Genomic DNA, 20,028 nt, shown 5'->3' with positions numbered 1-20,028 from the left:
CCCAAAGAAGGACAATGCACAATTATGGATATGTTGTTCAAGACGGATTTCGGGGTTGTAGCTTGGTCTAAGGCAGAGTGACGAGCAAGCACCGTGCAACGAGGAGGTTGGTCGTCTGCCTCGTGGGCTATTCCGGGTACAGCCCGCTCGGACAGCTTGCTCGCACGTGGTTTAATGGCTGTGCGAGAAGCGAACACCGCTGCTTTCAGGAACAAAGTGAGCACCAGGATTGGAAAGGCGGCTGGAGCATTGAACAGAACTTACCGTACCCAAGGCCTGCAGAGGGCGCCATCGATGAGGAACTGCTGGCCGATTAGGCAGGCGGAAGTACGCTGAAGCTGGTGTCATCAGTGACAAAGCGCCGCATCCGATTTTGACCGGCGTCGTTGATGCCGTAGTCCTTGAAGCTTGATCAGTGGCGGCTACGCCGCGGACGCCGTGCGCGAGCCGTCCGATTTGCGTCCAAAGCCGAAGCCTGCGGTGTTCACGCTGGTGTCGCGAAGCGCAGCGCGCTGGCACCCACCGGCGGAGAGTTTGGTGCGCAGGTGCATGGGGACTCCGAGGGCGCGGTCGAGGCCGGATGCCTGTGGGTGCGCTTGAGATGACGCTTGAGGCGATGGTCGACGAAGAGCTGTAGAAGCTGCTGCTCGGCGCTCGGTAGGGAGGTGATAGTCACGATGCTTGCGATCGCCCTCGCTGTTGGCAGGGCAGCGGACCCGCCCGAGTACTGCAATCTACGGGATGCGTGGGAGGTCTGGTAGAAAGCGTAAGTAGCGGGTCTAGACAACAATAAAGATCTTGCCACGTACGATCATCGAGCTCGCTCGCTGCAAAAGCCACAGGACACGCAAGTGGTAGGGCCTGTTCAGCTCTGCAATGATAGCTATGATGAAGTCTTCAGAATTTGAATCCCAAACCTCAGCGCTCATAACCAACAATACTACCTGGAAACAAAACTCATTCATCAGCCGCTTGTCTTCTTGCAACATGGCCGATTGATACGTTGCTGCTATACATGAGCCGACGCCTTGGCAGAGACAATTCAAAGCGCAAGAGTCGCAGGGGTAAGGGTCCACTTCGTGTCTTTTACCTATGTCAAGAGACAGTCGCTTACCAAGTCAAGCCTGGCTTCTTACTGCGTGCGACACATGCGGCGGCAATATCCAGGAGAATGCTCATGCCTCCGCAGCCAAGCCAGCTGGAGCAAATGTCAGTACACAGGACCCATGACTCGCACACAGGATGCCTGAACTTTGCGTCAGCGTCCGGAGATCACGGTAAAGGCGAAACGGACTGACCTTGTGCCTCCTCGAGCCGGATAGTCAGAGGCATGTCAGCAATCGTCCATTCTCACTCTCGGCGCTCGCGAAACTGCCGGGTAGAAGCATGCATGCAATTCGTCGATGCCAGAGTACAGCTCCGAGTAAAACACGACAAACATCTGAAGGTCTGAGAGGAATCCGCCGTTCTCAGAATTAATATGGTGCCAAGCAAGCGATGCATCAGCCTAGACACCGTTGGTGTCCGTTGGGACCTCGCGGAGGGCGTAGCTTGAGTCAAAGTGGTCTGCGGCCCTGCTGACATAGCCGAGGAAGACTGCACATCCTCGTCAGCCGTTGCTACATACGTGACAGAAACGAGCGCACCATCAAATTTCTGCTGGACAAAGGCAATTCGCTAGCAGAGGTGCGTCGCACACGGGTCGGTGTTTCTGTCGCCGGTCTCGGTGTTGAACGCATGGCGGCCGCTGACACACAAGTAGGTCGCAAGCAGGCCGAAGGCATCATTGATGTTGCTGGTCACGTAGTCTATTAGCATCTATCTAGAGCAAGCCCAGCAAAGAACGTGCCAATGGTCCGACTCGAGGTGCCTGTGGGCGCAGAAGGCGAGGTTTGTGAAGTCCATTGCCGAGGGCAGACATGGAGCCGTCTGAGATGAGGGTCTCGGCGGATGTGTAGTCATTGCCCGGGAGCGGGATCAGCTGCGTTGCCGCGCCTGCCTGGCGTCTGGCGGTAACAGCGGCCTGGATAGATCTCACCCAGATATTGATGTCAGGGATATCATGGGCTCGATCATGCTAACACAGAATGAACGTCCGAGTCAGGATGAAGGACGCTGAGACGACTTACACTCCGAAAATGATCTGGTCATTGTCGACGTATTCGCTTGCGATACTGCCCCGGAGTGAAGCGAAGATCTCATTGCTTGGAGCACTTTGGCCGATAATCTAAAAGTAGACGTCAGTTCAGGGAGTACAATATAACGCGGAGAACACAAGTCACCTACCCATTCCAGCGAGCATAGCTGTGCACATTGACGATGCAGCTTGCGTCGGTAGCCAAGAAAGCCTGGATAAGGCTATTGCGCTCCTAGAAGTTATCCTCACTGAGTGTGTCAGCCGTCGAGTGTGTCAGTGAGCACGCCGTCGGTGAGGAACTGCCAGCCGACAGGGTGACAGAAGACGCCGAAGCTGTCGTCGTCGAAAGCGCTGCATCTTTCCTGTGCCATCGTAGCCGCGGTGCTCGAGCAGAATAGACCATGTGCTGTTGGCCATGCGCGAGCCGTCCATGCTGCAGCCAAAGTCGAGACCGGCGATGCTAACACCCGCAGAACGCAGACGATCGGCACTGGGCGGTGCGCCGCTAGAGGGCGCAGGAGAACTGTGCGTCGCATTTCCGCTTGGTGGAGCTGAGGATGAGGAGCCGGTAATGTGCTGGGAGTGGGCCGAAAGATACTGCGAGCCACAAGGTCATAAGCAACTGGAGAAGTTTTCTTGAAATTGTTGGTGGCGGTGCGGACGATACCAGGGACACAGGTGGTGGAGCCGGCGAAGCCCTCACACAGAATAAAGATTCAAGCACTTGCACGAATTTCGGGCAGAGTCGCTATACAATATCGCTGCCTAATCATTGTGGTGAGCCAGCGTTGGCTTCGACCGCGGAACCAATACACTTACATTTGTTGCCAGTCTTGGGCCAAGCCGCAAGTCACGGCGGTCCAGGGGGTGTGCAGAGGAATTGCGTACGTGATTTTCGTATTGCTACGCCCCGGTACTGGCCAGTCCGTGTCTGGAATTAACATCCCCACCATCCCCAGAAAGGTTCTGTGCGCCATCACGCATAGATGATTCGTTCAATCACATGCTCTTCTTAGGATATGCTCCCTCACATGACAACAAAATAAGCGTATCTGTTGTTATTCTCGTCGAATCAAGTGCGACCAAACAAACGACGGAAGGCGGCAAGGGACGACTTCTGCACCTACAAACCGACATCAGATCGACGGGAACGTTGAACATTGTCCGTAATGTTTGACGTACATCTTACAGAATACAGCATGCAGCTGTCTCAGAGAGAATATTGAGCAGGATATTCGGGTGTACAGTATATGGCCCATCTTCGCCTCAACACCGGTCGGTGTACAGGAAGGCGTAAAGGGGCCGCAGAGATGTCCGTCGGTGATAACGACCCGAGCAAGCAGGAGTTTTCCAACAGATATCCGGGCAGATTGACTGCAGCATGCAGAAAGATAGTCTTTTGGCGAAGGACATGTCAGAGGACGACGGAACCGCAACGCTGCAAGCGCGCTCGGGCTGGCATGTGATTTGCATGTGTGAAGCACATCGCTGTGAAATCGATCTCTCATGCAACCCCTCGCTTATTATGCAGTCACCCGTCCAGAAGGGCATCAACGTCAACGACTCGGCTACATCTGGGTGGACTTGAGTTGAACCTGAGCATAGGCGGTACGCACCAGGAGAGCAGTATGCCACTGGACCCAGGGAGCCAAGGTGCGTGGTTGTATTCTGACCTGTGCGCTTTTCTTGCTAAATTTAGCTATGACCTCGCACAGCGCACGTTCTGCAACTGCCACTCCTGCTTGCTAGGAAGCACTTACGTCACGACAACACGGGAATCGCCCTCCTGCGTCGAGTTCACTGAGAACCGTCCTTCTGCCAGCGTGCCATCGCGCCAACGAACCGCTGGCACTATTTGAAGCACTGTGTATGTCCTCCTCTGCCCGTTCATGCACGCAATACGTCTCATTCTCGGCTACAGACTACGTCAAGAGTCCCGACAGCCTGCTGGCCTCCTTGCACTCGGCCTCGTGAATCAATCACACGCACAAGCCTCACAGCTACGGTTCTGTAGGGAATATGTTGTCTTGGTAAGTCTTTTTGCCCCTTGACTACTGCCACCATTCTCACTGCGACCTCAGGCTGCCCTGCAGATCTGCATATACTAGCACTCGATGGTCACGATTGCCGCGTTAGCGATGCATCGCTCGGCTGCTCGACCTGATCAGCCGACTTCGATCTCCAAGCCCCACACTCGCGTCCCTCTCGGTCTGCGCTCTCCCTTTGGACCGCAGTCACCAGACGGCAAGGATGTCAATATCAACAGGACAGGGAGAGCGTCTCCGAGGGCGACGACCACCGCGTACTTATGCTGGGGTCATATTCGGTCTTGACTCACTTGTCCGAAGCTTTCATCCAATAGACATTGGCGGGGTGTAGTCCGGTCTTTCGCGAGCCTCGCTGATGCAGCGGCTCGCGCATATGTACCTAGCCCGAAGCACAATGAGAATAGTTTGCCACCGCCGTTTCATGCGACGAGGCCCATGACAGTCGCCGTCCGGTGCAATTTGGGTACAATACTCGCTGGCTAAACGTACAGTTGGTTCAGTTCGGATATCACATAGCTATTTGTCAGCCAGGTGCGCTCTGCAGGTGCTTTTGTGCTCACCGGTCATTGCTGAAATACGACTGAACACAATAACCATTAGGGCCGACTGATCCAAAATCAGGCTACCATATCGAGCCGGAACATAAAATACTTATCTTCTTTTCACACATCGCCTGCTGCCTCAAGCCTTGTCATAATCCCTGCACGGCTTTTACAGCAGCGGTATAGCCTCGTCGTCCTACACATACGTCTCGGCTTACTCTTAGGCGTGAAAAAGACTTATGGAATCCCTACACCGCTGCAGTGTCCAGCAAGCTTTCATGCGACATACTAGTTACGAGGCAAAGAGCCCGCCGGCTATGACGAACTCTGCCAGTTGAGTCCGCAATGCACGTCTTGTGTCCTCGGTCATGCCCGTTACAGACCATCTCACGTTTCCGAACCTCGCAGGTCCCCTTGGCACACCGTTCAGCCTGGCTATTCAAGTTAGTTCCGACGGCTTGCGCTTATCGACACGTACAGCGGGCAGGTGAGAAAGGAAGTGACGTACGCCGTGTATAAGCTTAGGTGGAGAATGTGTATCGCGAAGACGCGGAGCTAAACGACCCCCGTACGTGCTCACATCACGCTTGCCGCATGGACAAGTATTCATGCGCAACCCGAGATCGTATTCCCCGCATTCAATGAGGTCCCTTCTGCCTGCTACCTTCAGAACATGCATCAGCAAAGCTGGGCATTCCCACCAGGCGTCCCAGGTCTCTTGAGAAGCTTGTTCGCGAGCGCGCAATTGTTTGGTTTCGCCTTGGACAAGTCAACTCACAAAGCTTACGCTTCACGCCTCCAATCGTACGTCTCCTTCTGCGATGCCCATTATTTTCCACTCGATCTGTAGACTCGCCAGTCATGTCCCGGTCGCTGCGTTCCGTGAGGACCACGTGCGTCTTAATTACACCCCCGTCGTTGAAGTACATGTCTCACTTTATCAGGCCCGGCTCGGTCGAGACCCGCTGTTCGGGCATCTGCAGCCAGCTTGAACCTTTCTATCCTGCGGTCGCGGCTCGCCACGCGCTGTTTTGCTGGCTGCTGTCAGACATCGACTTTGCGTCGACGAACGAAACTCACCGCGCAGCGCACGGACCAGCGCGTGGGAAGATAGCGCAATGCGTCGTCTGTTCTGCGAGTCCGTCGGAAGCAAAGTGCGACGTTCTCGAACCAGACGGAGGCAGATTGTAGGGACCACCCTCGAATGCGAGGATCAAAACGAAGGTAAACGGCCTGAGAATATATAGGTAGTAGCCCGTAGAGAATTAGAGTAGAGAGACCTTGCCCCGCAACGTGTGTTTTCCTTCTCGGCTACGTCAGTAGTAGTACCTGAGAAATATACCTGTTGTTTGCCCGCAGCTCTTGAGTGCCCATCCGACTGAAGTTCTCTTGGTGAGAACAGGCAGCGTTCGCCCTCTAAGTTGTCTGCCGGATACGCAGCAAGTCCCACCGTCGCTAACTTTGCATTCATCGACACCGACTCGCTACTCTCCCTCCCTCAAATCGCACGAACGCCGAGATAGCTCGACTCAACGTCGTGGTCCAGTGAACCTCGGAGGAACGCGCCGCGCTCGATTCTCGAGCGCTCTCATATACAAACTATTTCCTGTACGACACTGCGAGAAGCAGTTTAAAACGCCGAAGACCCTCAACCCCGGAGGATCTCCTGTCGGTCAAGTCGAGCGTGGATCTCTGAGTCATGACGATCTCTTGTTTGTCACCTTGGCGTTCGTTATGGACTGCCCCGTGAACTCGTTTTGCCCGACGATGTCTCTCTTCGCTCCTCCTGCATTGAAGCTGGTCCGTCGACGCTCGGTCTCTACCAACACCACAAGTTTTAGTCGCGTTCTGCTTGCGCACAAGGCGGACCGTTACTTTGCTAGCTCTGAGGCTATTTTCGCGCGCAGGACTGACGGCATTGATCCTACAGCGCCCTTTTCTCTCCTACCTTGCGTCGCGTGGCATGCCTTTCTGTCAGCAACCTACAATCCAACTGGACTGGGCTACGACAAGAGTGAGGAGACAGACGAGAGGAAAGTGGGTGAGTAAAGACCAGCTCGAGTCTGGCTTGTTATTGAGCAGTACGAGCTCTTTATATACATGTCAGACTCAATAACTAGATTATCCTACGAATATACGGAGGTGTATAGAAAGTAAAAGAATACTGTGGAATCCGGGAGAACCATCCGGAATATGTAATATTCATGACATTACCCCCCATCTAGAATCGTGTCCTCATGATTATTTACCAGTCGAGCCAAAACCTTCTCCTCCTCGCTGAGTTTTGGATAGATTTGAAACCTCCTCGATATTGCATGACACAATACGTTCCAGAATGACTTGTGCAATTCAATCGCCGGCGCGTACCTGGAAGGGTTGATCGGTGGTATTGATCATCACCATGCGTACTTCTCCGGTGTAGTCTCCGTCTACGACTCCAGTGCCAATATCTGTCCCTTTGACTGCTAATCCACTTTGTGGCGCAATCCGCACACAGGTTCCGTGAGGGGCACACATCGCTATGCCGGTACCGACAATCTTGCGATCTCGCGCCGGTATCTTAGTGCTCTCAGCCGAGTAGAGGTCGAGACCAGCAGCTTCTTCAGATCCTTGCTTCGGGAGAATCCCACCCATCCGTTGTACCAAAAGAGTGGTATCACGTGTGAGCATGTGAACGGGTTGTGTCAATAGAGGGGGGATTCGAATTGTCATAGGCGCGGGTTTGTCAGGACGTCTCGCATGGAATTCCTGAAGGAGTTCTTGACAATTAGTCAAGTTCACCTGTGATTCCCAGGAATGGCGATCGCCGTGGGGACTGTTCTTCCAGAGCACCTGATACTCCAGGTTTCCGTTTTGATCACGATGGGAGTCAAGAATTTCTCCAACTTTCCACTCTTCCTCGCCATTTACAAGGTCAGGGACTACGGGTTCACGTTGTTGCGAGGGATACGTTGGTTCTTTGAAGGGACTAAGAAGACTTTCATTGAACACAGGATGTTGTTTCCATTGACGCGGGAGTTCCAACTCATAGGCAGAAGCGCCAATTTTGCGTTTGACCTTGAAGGGTCCGTATCACTTATCGTCAAGCTTCTTCATTGGTCTGTCAGTTCAGATGTTTATTCCTTCTAACCAAACTTTATCTTTGGCCTTGTACTCCAGTCTGCTCTTTCTTTTCCTATCATAGAAACGTTTCATGGATTCCTGTGCTAGTCCTATAGCCGCACTGGTATCTTCGCGTACCTGACTCATTCGATCAACAAATTGTTGGACATTTTTGCTCAGTCCTTCTCGTACCGGTTGAGTTTCTTTGTAAGGGTGATATTCTTTATTGACAAAGAAAGGAGTATATTCGGTGGAGGAGTGGACTTTATTATTGTACGAAAATGCTGCGAGAGGCAGCCATTCAGCCCAATCAGCCTGTGGGTAGTTGATGAATAATTGGAGATATTGTTCTATCTTGCAATTGATGCGTTCTGTTTGTCCGTCTGTCTGGGGGTGATATGCGGTTGAGGGATTGGCTTCGATTCTGAGGAATCGGTACAACTCAGAGATGAACTGATTCTTGAATTCAGTTCCTCTGTCACTGATGATCTTTCGGGGTAGTCCATGATGTGCGACTATGTTATCTCGGAGTGCCTTTGCCCATCCTTCGGCGTTGAGCTCAATGGTACTTGGTATCGCAATTATCTGTTTAGAGTACATACAGACGATTACGAGGATGGCATTGTACCCAAATGAGTCTGGTAATACGCCTATCTTGTCCACGGAGATTACTTCCCAGGGCCGTGAAGGAATTTTGTTTGGGAATAGAAGTCCGGTAGGTCGTGTCGTATGAACCTTGGTCTTCTGGCATTTCTCACATCTGGCCACGTACTTCCGGATGTCTTCTTGGATTTGAGGCCACCAGTAGTTATGCGTGACCATTTCATGTGTCTTGTATTGGCCAGGATGTCCAGCCAATGGGGTATCATAGTGATGAGCAATGATTTGCTCACAGAGTCTTCTATTTACTGGTACGTAGATACAATTTTTCCATGTCACGAGTCCGGTGTCATCTTCATCCCAGTCTTTGTCCTTATTCTGTAAAGCTACGGTAACTAGCAAATCTCGGTTCTTTTTGAATTTTTTAATTTCTGTGACCCAGTCCTGGTCAATTCCTTCTAAACTAAATACGGTGCTACGAATTAGGGCACAAAAATGTCCTGGTTTCAGTAACACAATATCTGAATTGTCTTCCTTTCCTGCATTGTGCCTCTTTTGGCAAGATAGTCTGTCTGTTTTGCCATTAGATTTACCGGGCTTGTGATGCAACAAATATTGATATTCAGCTAACTCGGTTGCCCATTGGGCCTGCCGCCAGTTGAGCTTCTGCGGCTTCCGGAAGTATTCTAGGTTCTTGTGATCTGTCCATATTTCAAACAGATGTATGGTGCTCATGAGGTACTGACGCCACTCATCAAGACTAGTCATGATTGCTAGAAGTTCCTTATCATAAATCTCGTAATTTCTTTCGGCAGCTGTTATGGCTTTAGACAGGTGAGCAACAGGCTTCCATTTGCCATTTTGTTTCTGGGCTAACTCTGCTCCTACGGCAAAGTCCAAGGCGTCACATTTTACTTGGTATGGGTCGTTGTCATTGGGTATGGCTAGCACTGGCGCTGTGCAGAGAGCGTTCTTCAAGTTTGTGAAGGCTACTTCTTGTTCGACGGTCCATTTGAAGGTAGCATTGCCTGTTAGTGAACTGAGCGGTTTTGCTATTTTGCCATAATCTCGGATGAACCTTTGGTAGAAGTTGGTAAATCCAAGGAATGCCTGAATGTCTTGTTTGCACTCGGGTCGAGGTCAATTGACAACTCCTTCTATCTTGACTGGGTCCATGCGAACAACTCCTTTTCCTACTATCATTCTGAGGTATTCTATTTCTGATTTCTCGAACTCACACTTTTCTGGTTTCAGATAAAGTTTGTGTTCTCTTAAGATCTGAAGAACTTGCCGCGTGATCCAACGGTGTTCTTTCAAATCTTGAGTGAAGATCATGATGTCGTCTAGATAGACTACCACGTGTCCTTGACTGATGAGATCGTTCATCACAGTTTGGAATGTAGCCAGGGAATTGGTAAGACCAAAAAACATAACAAGTGGCTCGAATAGTCCTCGACTTGTTAGGAATGCTGCCTTCTCTTTGTCTCCTTCTTTGATACGGATGTTGTTGTATCCCCATCAGACATCTAGTTTTGTAAAGTACCGCGCCTGCTTTAGCTTGTCTACTAGTTCCTGTATCAAAGGAAGTGGGTAGCAGTTTTTAATTGTCAGCTCATTCAGCTTTCGATAATCTTGTACGGGTCGAAGTTGTCCATCTTTTTTCATGACAAAGAAGAATGGAGAAGCCCACGGGGATTTTGATGGTTGGATTCTCCCAGTTTGGAGATTCTCTTCTATGAACTCATCAAGTTCTTTTTGTTCATTTACGGAGATAGGGTAAACTTTGCAACTGATTGGTTGTGCGCCTGGTGTGAGTTCAATTGCATGGTCCCATGGTCGTCTTTGCGGTAAAGAGTCGAAGTCTTCTTTGCTAAATATGTTGGAGTAATTGTGATAGTGACTCGGGACGGTATTTTCAAAGGTCTTGGCTTTGTGTTTCAGACTTTCTTTGATCGCTAGATCAGTGGCTGTGGTGCGAATATGTGCTGCTCCCATAGCAAAGTATGTTTCATGGTCTAGAATAAAGATTCTATCCCCTTCTTCTAGGCAAGCCTCCGGATCGCTGGGCTCTTCTTTATTGGCATCAATATCAATTAATCAGGTGGCATATTTGCAGGTAATCGGGCACCGATCAAACTAAATGACTTGTTCCTGCCAATCAATAGATGGATTATGAATCTGTAGCCACTCATATCCAAGGAAGATTGGGGTCTTCCCTAGATTGGTAACGGCGAGCAGAAGCCGTTCAACATGGTCCTGAATTTCCACCCTTAATTTGACAAAGTCGGTGATAGCGCTGCCTGCATTATGCATGCTGTCCGCGTTATAGACAGGGATCAGTGATGGCAGTTTCTTTGTAGCGATGTTGTTATCGCGGACAAACTGCGCATCAATAGATGGTTCGGTGCATCCAGTGTCTAATAGCGCTTTGACTGATAAGCGCTGCTGCGTGTCCAGGGTAGTGATGATCATTGGGACGTCCATCTGTGTCCCCTTTCTTCCTTGGATAAATCGAGGCTGCTTTCGTAATTCATTCAAGAAGTCTATTGCTTCTTCTTCTTTCATTTGCCTGATTTGGTTCATACAGGCTTTGGAGGCGTCAACACTCTTCTTTGAGTGTACCCATTCAGTCAACAATCTAAGCGCTGCGGCTTCTTTGCTGATTGTCCATTGGCGGATCCAAGCCTGTGGTGTAGCGTAGCTTCGCATGGTGTCATGCACCATAACTATAAGTATAGAAAAACTAAAGGAATAATAGGTATTCAAATTAAAAAGAAACCACTTACTCAGAGCTGCAAAGTAAGCATAAACACTTAAGCTTACTAAAAGTGAATCAATGACTAATATGACTCAGCTTCTTAGTAATCTAAAAACTATGCTTAGTAAAGGTCTATGCTCAACAGCTATGAATTACCAAAATATAGTAATACTCTAACAAACATTAGTAATAGCTTACCAATACATTAGTAAAACAGACAGAAGGCTGACTAATACAGACAAAATGCTTATTAATAAAAGTAGAAGTAGCTTAGTAATTACAGTAGAATAGAAGAGCCAGTTTTTGCTATTGGCTAAGGAACAACAGGCTGAAAGGTATAAATAGGAGAGGTTCTCTGAGAGCAAAAAGGACACGAACACACCAACCCACCAAGCATCACACACACTCTCAAGGATTTAGCTGGCAGCAAACCTGCAGTTAATTCCCTGAGCTCTTTAGCTCTCAGAGAATAGACTCCTTTCTTTAAAGCCTAGGAAATTCCTTAAGCACAGTAGAGCCTCTGACTTTCAAATAACCTGAAGGGAAACGCCCTTGGTATAGTGCACGAGTTCACTATTTGACTAATCCTAGACTGCTAGAGCTAGTGGCGTCATTATTTGAGACTGTGGTATGTCTCCTGTAGAGCTTACAGTAATTAGACTAGCAGTAAAGAGATTAATTCTATTCTTGATCTTCAACTCTAAATTGGAAGCCTCAGACTGCTTCAAGTTATACAAATCCTCTAAGAACATTAAACTGTCCTCACTAGCCAAAGCTTACCAAGTTAACCAAGACATTAACTTGTCTTTGTTACCCTCTTTTCTTACTTATCTAAAAACCCTATTCTACTAACCCAAGTAGCTAGTCTTTAAGCTACTAACCAAACCTCCTTACAGCCCATCTTCTAAGATTCCTTAAAAAGTCCCTTGTAAACAGGCAAGTGAGGCTTTAGAGTACTTAAGCAAATTAGTAGGTGGTCTTTGAATTAGTCCCCCACGAACACCAGGATAGCTTGGGTGAAAGGCTAACCCAGTGAACCCTGGAAAGAAAAGATTGGGAAAACCAAATCTAAGTATTCCATACTATACCCTTCTTGCTTTTAGTTTAGAACAGACCAAACTCCATTCTCTTTTATTAAAAAGTAGCCTTCTAGGATTTCTCCTAGAATCTTCTTTATACCAAACCTCATTTTTTATTTTTTACTTACTTTTCTTATCCTAACCTTTTCTTTACGACAACGGGTTTCACTCCTCAGGAACGCTTTTTCTATCTTCTTCATCTTTTCCCCAGGCTTTTTTATTGTCAACGTCCCAGGCTGGATTCGCTGGTTCCGCTGGATCTCCCCTCACTTCTTCTCCTTCCGCATCGTCGTCATCTCCCAGTTCCGCAACTGCACATTCTCCTGCCAAGGTGTCACCGCCTCCGCACTCGCACAGTGTTCAGGCAACAACGTGCTCCGTGGCCTGCGCATCTCACCCACGGAGCCACTGTGGCTGATGTTCCTCGGCAACCTGGGATTCCTGCTCGCCGTCATGACCTTCTCGTGGTTTTTGCTTATGGTGTGGAAGCCCGGCGGTGTGCGACATGCGCAGTGCGTTGCGAGCGACGTCAAGGGCAAAGAGATCAGCGAGGCGGAGATCAACATCGTGTGGGCGTGCGTCGACGTCACCGCCAAGCACGTCGGACTCTTCCATGTCCGCCGGACGCTTCCGTCGTTCAAGCGCATCGAGACGCCGATCCTGACAGATGTTAGTGCGCGGTTTCCGAGCGGTGAGGTATCGGTGATCATGGGACCCAGTGGGTCGGGGAAGAGTACGTTCCTGCGGATGTGTGCTGGGCGGCCGACAAAGGGTGGGCTGGTCAGCTCGTTTGAGGGGCATGGAGAGATCAAGCTCAATGGTGTACCTGTATCGAGTCGCACAAGGCATATATGTGCCTTCGTCGAGCAAGGTATGTGAATAGATTGAGGTTGCATTAGCCCTCTCGTGTTCGTTGTGCTGATGGGAAGATGCAGATGACAACTATCACCTGCCAGCATTGACCGTACGGGAGACGCTCCGGTTTGCAGCTATCATCAAGTTGCACAGCACAGTCAGTTGCAAGCACAAGATTGCTCGTGCGGAAGAAGTTCTGAGGATGCTCGGTCTTCGGGACTGCGCTGATGGAATGGTCGGCAGCGAGTTACTGAAGGGGATATTGGATGGAGAGAAGCGCAGGCTATCGTTAGCATGTCAAATGGTACAGTCTTTGGTGCATTCACCGTTGTATGGGATACTGATGGAAGGTTGGATAGATCAATGACCCCGCAGTGCTCATTCTTGACGAACCTGTATGTACACCTTTTGTCTTCAGCAGTCGAATGATCGTGTCTGATAGACTGGGCAGACCAGCGGTTTAGATGCCAGCACAGCACGAAACGTGATGGAGGCTCTTCAAGATATTGCCCGCAGCGGGTAAGTCTCAAGGTATATCCAGCGTCGAGACCATTCTGAACAATTTTTTACAGGTGGACTGTGATAGCATCCCTGCACCAGCCCCGCAGCGACATCTATAACATGGTCGATAACTTCGTAGTTCTAGCCAAGGTATTACCTTAGTGAACTAGTGCTTGCTTTTATTTACTGATTCACGGCCAATCCAGCAAGGAAATGTTGTCTATCAAGGTCCTCGAGAGCAACTACTTCCCCATTTTGCGTTAGCAGGCTATGTCTGCCCTCCGTCCTACAATCCGTCGGACTACTGTATGGATTTAATATCGATCGACGTGCGTGGACAGGCTAGGCAAGAACAGACCTCGGCTTGTGTCAAATTTTTGATTGAGTCCTGGAAGACCCGACAAGACAAAATGCTCGAGTACATAGCTAGCAAATCCGTCGCCGCTAAAGAAGCAGTTGCCGATACACCTGTAGAGCTAGAAGATCGTCCAGAGTACACGCCCATATGGATCGCCCTTCCTGTCGTCCTCGATCGAACATTCTGCAACAGCTGGAGACAGCCGGATATCTTCTGGACCAGGTGGACCCAGGCCCCAATTCTAGCTATCTGTTTCTTCTTATTCTTCCTGCGACTGTCCAACGGTCCAACGAGTGCTCAAGATCGCATCGGTCTGATTGTGGAAACTACCACTGCTCTTGCTTATGTTGGCTTCCTGAACTTGGCTGCACTCTACCCGATGGAGAAGACCGTCTTCTTCCACGACTACAAATCGGCTGGTGGGCGGTATTCGAGCGCCACATTTATCACGGCATTCACCATCTTTGCTATCGTCCCTGAGTTCATCTCCGCCCTTCTGTTTTCCGTCATCATGAACGTCGCTACGGGTATGCAAAGCAACGCACGGATCTACTTTGAATTTACTGTTTTTGTCTGGATACAGCTCAGCTTCGGCAAGAGTGTCGGCATAGCCTTCGCGTCGTTCTTCGACACCATGGGCCTTTCCGTGTCCCTCGTCTCTGTCTTCCTCGCTGTCGTCTCGCAGGCTGGTAGTGTCCTTTCTGCGTCGATTGCCCTGTTTCTTCAGGATATTGCGTGGATTTTCCCAATGAAGTACGGAGTACGAATGCAGCTAGTGATGTGCGGGCCCGGCTTGGGCTCAAAGCCCGGGCTTGGGCTTGTGGCGACGTCGAGCCGAGCCCTGAGCCCAAGCCGAGCCTGAGCCCAGCCCAAGCCTTGAGCTTAAGCCTGGGCTTGCTCACAATACAACGAGTGTTCCGGTGCTATCAAAAGGAAATGTATTTGGGTGTAGTAGATTAATACTGCATGTACTCACTAAATTATAACCTCCAGAAGATCTACACCTGCAGAACAAGTCGAGTCGCAGCGAAGTCCACAAGCATGCGCCTACGGCAGGCACCAGATGGTGACGCACAATCGTGCTCGGTGAGAGCCGTTACGTCTAGAATATCTACATTTTGTCTTCTATGTGCATATTAGGTCGCTCTCTCCTTATTCTGAACTCAGGGAACGGTAACGGAGCCAGCACACCCAAGCCTGGGCTTCCGGGCCGGGCTTGGACTTGACTACGCTCTGAGCCCAGCCTTGAGCCTGCTGCCAGGCTTGACTCGGGCCAGGCTTTTTGGGCCAGGCTTGGCGGGCTTGCAGGCTTTGAGGCCCGGCCCGCACATCACTAAACGCAGCTCATCAACGAGATGCAGGGAAAGGTGTTCAACTGTCCGCCAGATACCATTACTAACGGCGAGTGTACTGCCGCGACTGGACAGCAAGTGCTGGACTTGTTCGGATTTCATGATACCACCTGGCATCTTGTCCTTATATCGATCGCAGTCACTATAGGATACCACATTGCCGCCTGGGCTATTCTATCTGTGAGGTGAGTATGTTGTTGGTGCACACGGATTCAGCCACCGCACTTGGTCTGGCTCGCGATGTCATCGTGCTCCGAGGATGGATCTGGTTCAGACTCGAGCCGTGCCATAGACGACTCTAGTGGGGTGAATTTATGTAGAGGGTTGTGGGACATGCAGACATGCGGATTGCTCATGCAAGCAGTACAAAGTCCATAGTCGCCACCACAGTCAACGCAGCAGTGTTCGACAGGAAGTCCGCTGCATTTGCTGCATGCTGTGTCGGAACGTCGACCGGTTGCATCGTAGGGGGTGCATCCTGTCACATCTCTCCGGGGAAGGAGTACGCCATGGTCTCCCAGGAAAGTTGGAGGAGTCTGAGTGTTGTCTCGCGCGGCAAAGAATTTTGCTTCTTCTTCTTCTTCTAGGCTTCGGATGGGAAAGAACTCGTGAGAGATATGATGTGCGGAACGCCTCTTGATGTTGTTGAAGCATGCAGAGCAGAAATTAAAGTCGTAGCATGAGAGGCACCTGTAACGTACGCCGATGACCGACTCTTGCCAGCAGCCATGACAAATGACATCGTGATCCACGTTATGTAGCACTATCGATAAATCACGAAATGAGCGGTGGTCCCAAGGATACTCGATCGGAAAGAGCGTATGGGCATGTTCATGTTGAGAACAAAGCGACACAACAGATATGCAGTCTTGGCACAGGTCAAACCCGATGCATTCCACACACTTGTGACGTACACTGAAGATTAGATTTCCACACCCACAGCACACCACCCCTCGATGTTCCATGCCTGGGCAAGCCTAAGGTAATTGTTATGAGTCTATGTAGGATGAATGTCCAACAATGGTTCTCACTGGGCGCGGGCCGCTAGACTTCACCAGCTGCAGGTCATGGTCGCTGGCACTTGCTGGCTGCAGATATCCAGACTGCGGGCTGATGGGGTGTGAGTTGCTGGGCTGTGGGTCGCTGGGATGTAGGTCGCTGAATCTCTCCGGTAGTAGGCCGCTGGAATACGGGTCGCTACGCCTTGCCGACTGCGGATCCAGCGACATGTTTGCCCATACACCAATGTCCTACTCCAGGACCTACACATTCTAGTGAACAAGACTGGGCATGATGACCGCGCTGCAACTCACAATGTTGTCATGTCGAGGGGATGGCTTGCTTCGGTCAATGCGGTGTCCTTGAGCTGTCAAACGGACACACGTGCAGCTGGACGGTTCCTCGACTCGAATGTCAAAAGTATATCTCAAAGAAGAACAAAGCACAATTATGGATATGTCGTTCAAGACAGAATTCGAGGTTGTAGCTTGGTCTAAGACAGAGTGACGAGCAAGCACCGTGCAACGAGGAGATTGGTCGTCCGCCTCGTGGGCTATTCCTAGTATAGCCTGCTCGGACAGCTTGCTCGCACGTGGTTTAATGGCTGTGCGAAAAGCGAACACCGCTGCTTTCAGGAACAAAGTGAGCATCAGGATTGGAAAGGCGGCTGGAGCATTGAACAGAACTTACACCCAAGGCCCGCACAGGGCGCCATTGATGAGGAACTGCTGGCCGATTAGGCAGGCGGAAGTACGCTGAAGCTGGTGTCATCAGTGACAAAGCGCCGCATCTGATTTTGGCCCGCGTCGTTGATGCCGTAGTCCTTGATCAGTGGCGGCTACGCTGCAGACGCTGTGCGTGAGCCATCTGATTTGCGTCCAAAGTCGAAGCCTGCAGTGTTCACGCTGGTGTCACGAAGCCCAGCGCGCTGGCGCCCGTGGGCGGAGAGTTTGGTGCGCAGATGCATGAGGACTCCGAGGGTGCGGTCGAGGCCGGATGCATGTGGGTGCGCTTGAGATGACGCTTGAGGCGATAGCCGACTGTCAGCAACTAACAATCCAACTGGACTGGGCTACGACAATGCTGAGGAGACAGACGAGAGGAATGTGAGTGAGGAAAGACCAGCTCGAGTCTGGCTTGTTATTGAGCAGTACGAGCTTCTTATATACATGTCAGACTGAATATCTAGAATATCCTACGAATATACAGAGGTGTATAGAAAGTAAAAGAATACCATGGAATCTGGGAGAACCATCCGGAATATGTAATATTCATGACATTACCCCCCCGTTTAGAATCGTGTCCTCACGATTATTTACCCGTCGATCCAAAACCTCCTGACCCTCGTTGAGTCTCTGTTAAACTGGACACCTCCTCGATATCGCATGACGCAATGCGTTCCAAAATGACTTGTGCGATTTGATCGCCGGCGTGTACTTGAAAGGGTTGGCTTCAATTCCGAGGGATTGGTTCAACTCCGAGATGAACTGATTCTTGAATTCAGTTCCCCTATCACTGATGATTTTTTGGGGTAATCCATGATGTGCGACTACGTTATCTCGGAGTGCTTTTGCCCACCCTTCGGCATTGAGTTCAATAGTACTTAGTATTGCGATTATCTGCTTAGAGTACATGCAGACAATTACGAGAATCGCATTGTACCCGAAGGAATCCGGTAATACGCCTATCTTGTCCACGGAGATTACTTCCCAGGGTCGTGAAGGAATTTCGTTTGGAAATAGAAGTCTGGTAGGTCGTGTCGTATGGACCTTGGTCTTCTGGCATTTCTCGCATCCAGCCACGTACTTCCTGACATCTTCTCGAATTTGGGGCCACCAGTAGTTGCGCGTGACCATTTCATGCGTCTTGTATTGACCAAGATGTCCAGCCAATGGGGTATCATGATGGTGAGCAATGATCTGCTCACGGAGTTTTCTATTTACCGGTACGTAAATACGGTTCTTCCACGTTACAAGTCCGATACTATCTTTGTTCCAGTCTTTGTCCTTGTTCTGTAAAGCTACGGTAACTAGCGAATCTCGGTTCTTTTTGTATTTTTTAATTTCTGTGACCCAGTCCTGGTCAATTCCTTCCAAACTAAATACGGTACTACGGATCAGAGCACGAAAATGTTCTGGTTTCAGTAACACAATATCTGAATTGTCTTCCTTTCCTGCATTGTGCCTCTTTTGGCGAGATAGTCCGTCTGCTTTGCCATTGGATTTGCCGGGCTTGTGATGCAGCGAGTATTGGTATTCCGCTAACTCAGTTACCCATCGGGCCTGTCGCTGGTTAAGCTTCTGCGGCTTCCGGAAGTATTCTAGGTTCTTGTGATCCGTCCATATTTCGAATGGATGTACGGCGCCCATAAGGTACTGGCGCCACTCATCAAGACTAGTCATGATTGCTAGAAGTTCCTTGTCGTAAATCTCGTAATTTCTTTCGGCAGCTGTCATGGCTTTAGATAGGTAAGCAACAGGCTTCCATTTCCCATCTTGTTTCTGGGTTAATACTCCCTATATGGCAAAGTCCGAGGCGTCACATTCTACTCGATATGGATCGTTGTCATTGGGTATGGCTAGCACTGGCGCTGTGCAGAGAGCGTTCTTCCAGTTTGTGAAGGCTACTTCTTGTTCAACGGTCCATTCGAAAGTAGCGTTGCCTGTTAGTGAACTGAGCGGCTTTGCTATTTTGCCATAGTCTCGGATGAACCTTCGATAGAAGTTGGTGAATCCAAGGAATGCTTGAATGTCTCGTTTGCACTCGGGCCGTGGCCAATTGACGACTCCTTCTATCTTGACCGGATCCATGCGAACAACTCCTTTTCCTACTATCATCCCGAGATATTCTATTTCTGCCTTCTCGAACTCGCACTTTTCCGGTTTCAGATAAAGTTTGTGTTCCCTTAAGATCTGAAGAACTTGCCGCGTGATCTGGCGGTGTTCTTTCAAGTCTTGAGTGAAGATCATGATGTTGTCTAGATAGACTACCACATGTCCTTGACTGATGAGATCTTGGAATATGTCGTTCATCATGATTTGGAATGTAGCCGGGGAATTGGTAAGGCCAAAGAACATGACAAGGGGCTCGAATAATCCTCGATTCGTTAGGAACGCCACCTTCTCTTTGTCTCCTTCTTTGATGCGGATGTTGTTGTATCCCCATTGGACGTCTAATTTTGTAAAGTACCGTGCCTGCTTTAGCTTGTCCACTAGTTCTTGTATCAAAGGAAGTGGATAGCGGTTCTTGATCGTAAGCTCATTCAGCTTCCGATAGTCTTGTACAGGCCGCAGTCGTCTGTCTTTTTTCTTGACAAAGAAGAATGGAGAAGCCCACAGGGATTTCGATGGTCGGATTCTCCCAGTTCGAAGGTTCTCTTCTATGAATTCATCAAGTTCTTTTTGTTCATTCACGGAGATAGGGTAAACTTTGCAGCTGATCGGCTGTGCGCCTGGTGTGAGTTCAATTGCATGGTCCCACGGTCATCTTTGCGGTAAAGAATCAAAGTCTTCTTTGCTAAATATGTCGGAGTAGTCGTGATAGTGACTTGGGACGGTATTTTCAAAGGTCTTGGCTTCGTGTTTTAGACTTTCTTTGATCGCTAGATCAGTGGCTGTGGTGCGAATGCGTGCTGCTCCCGTCGCGAAGTACGTTTCATGGTCTAAAATAAAGATTCTATCCCCTTCTTCTAGGCGAG

At 49.8% G+C, this 20,028-nt stretch overlaps 3 protein-coding genes across 3 annotated transcripts; 1 reads left to right on the top strand and 2 right to left on the bottom strand.

The window, feature by feature from the left end:
* Window positions 1-422: 422 nt before the first annotated feature.
* PHACADRAFT_194784 (uncharacterized protein) lies at window positions 423-989 on the bottom strand (the record flags this gene model as incomplete). The annotated part of the gene is made up of 2 exons (XM_007394976.1): window positions 423-734; window positions 810-989. The coding sequence occupies 2 exons, from the start codon at window positions 987-989 to the stop codon at window positions 423-425; spliced, it is 492 nt and encodes a 163-aa protein (XP_007395038.1).
* A 518-nt stretch (window positions 990-1,507) lies between these two features.
* Window positions 1,508-2,508, bottom strand: PHACADRAFT_194783 (glycoside hydrolase family 5 protein; the record flags this gene model as incomplete). Its single annotated transcript, XM_007394975.1, has 6 exons — window positions 1,508-1,596; window positions 1,698-1,795; window positions 2,039-2,077; window positions 2,130-2,213; window positions 2,287-2,369; window positions 2,422-2,508. 6 exons carry the CDS (start codon window positions 2,506-2,508, stop codon window positions 1,508-1,510), a joined length of 480 nt encoding a protein of 159 aa, XP_007395037.1.
* A 9,917-nt stretch (window positions 2,509-12,425) lies between these two features.
* PHACADRAFT_92002 (uncharacterized protein) lies at window positions 12,426-15,521 on the top strand (the record flags this gene model as incomplete). Its single annotated transcript, XM_007394974.1, has 7 exons — window positions 12,426-13,137; window positions 13,196-13,425; window positions 13,481-13,516; window positions 13,573-13,640; window positions 13,694-13,772; window positions 13,829-14,755; window positions 15,324-15,521. Coding segments are annotated over 7 exons (2,250 nt in total), but the record flags the coding sequence as incomplete, so codon positions are not given.
* Between the last annotated feature and the right edge of the window lie 4,507 nt (window positions 15,522-20,028).

This window comes from Phanerochaete carnosa, assembly GCF_000300595.1.
Source record: "Phanerochaete carnosa HHB-10118-sp unplaced genomic scaffold PHACAscaffold_4, whole genome shotgun sequence".
NCBI classification, from domain to species: Eukaryota; Fungi; Basidiomycota; class Agaricomycetes; order Polyporales; family Phanerochaetaceae; genus Phanerochaete; species Phanerochaete carnosa.
This window is presented reverse-complemented; position numbering and strand designations above follow the sequence as displayed.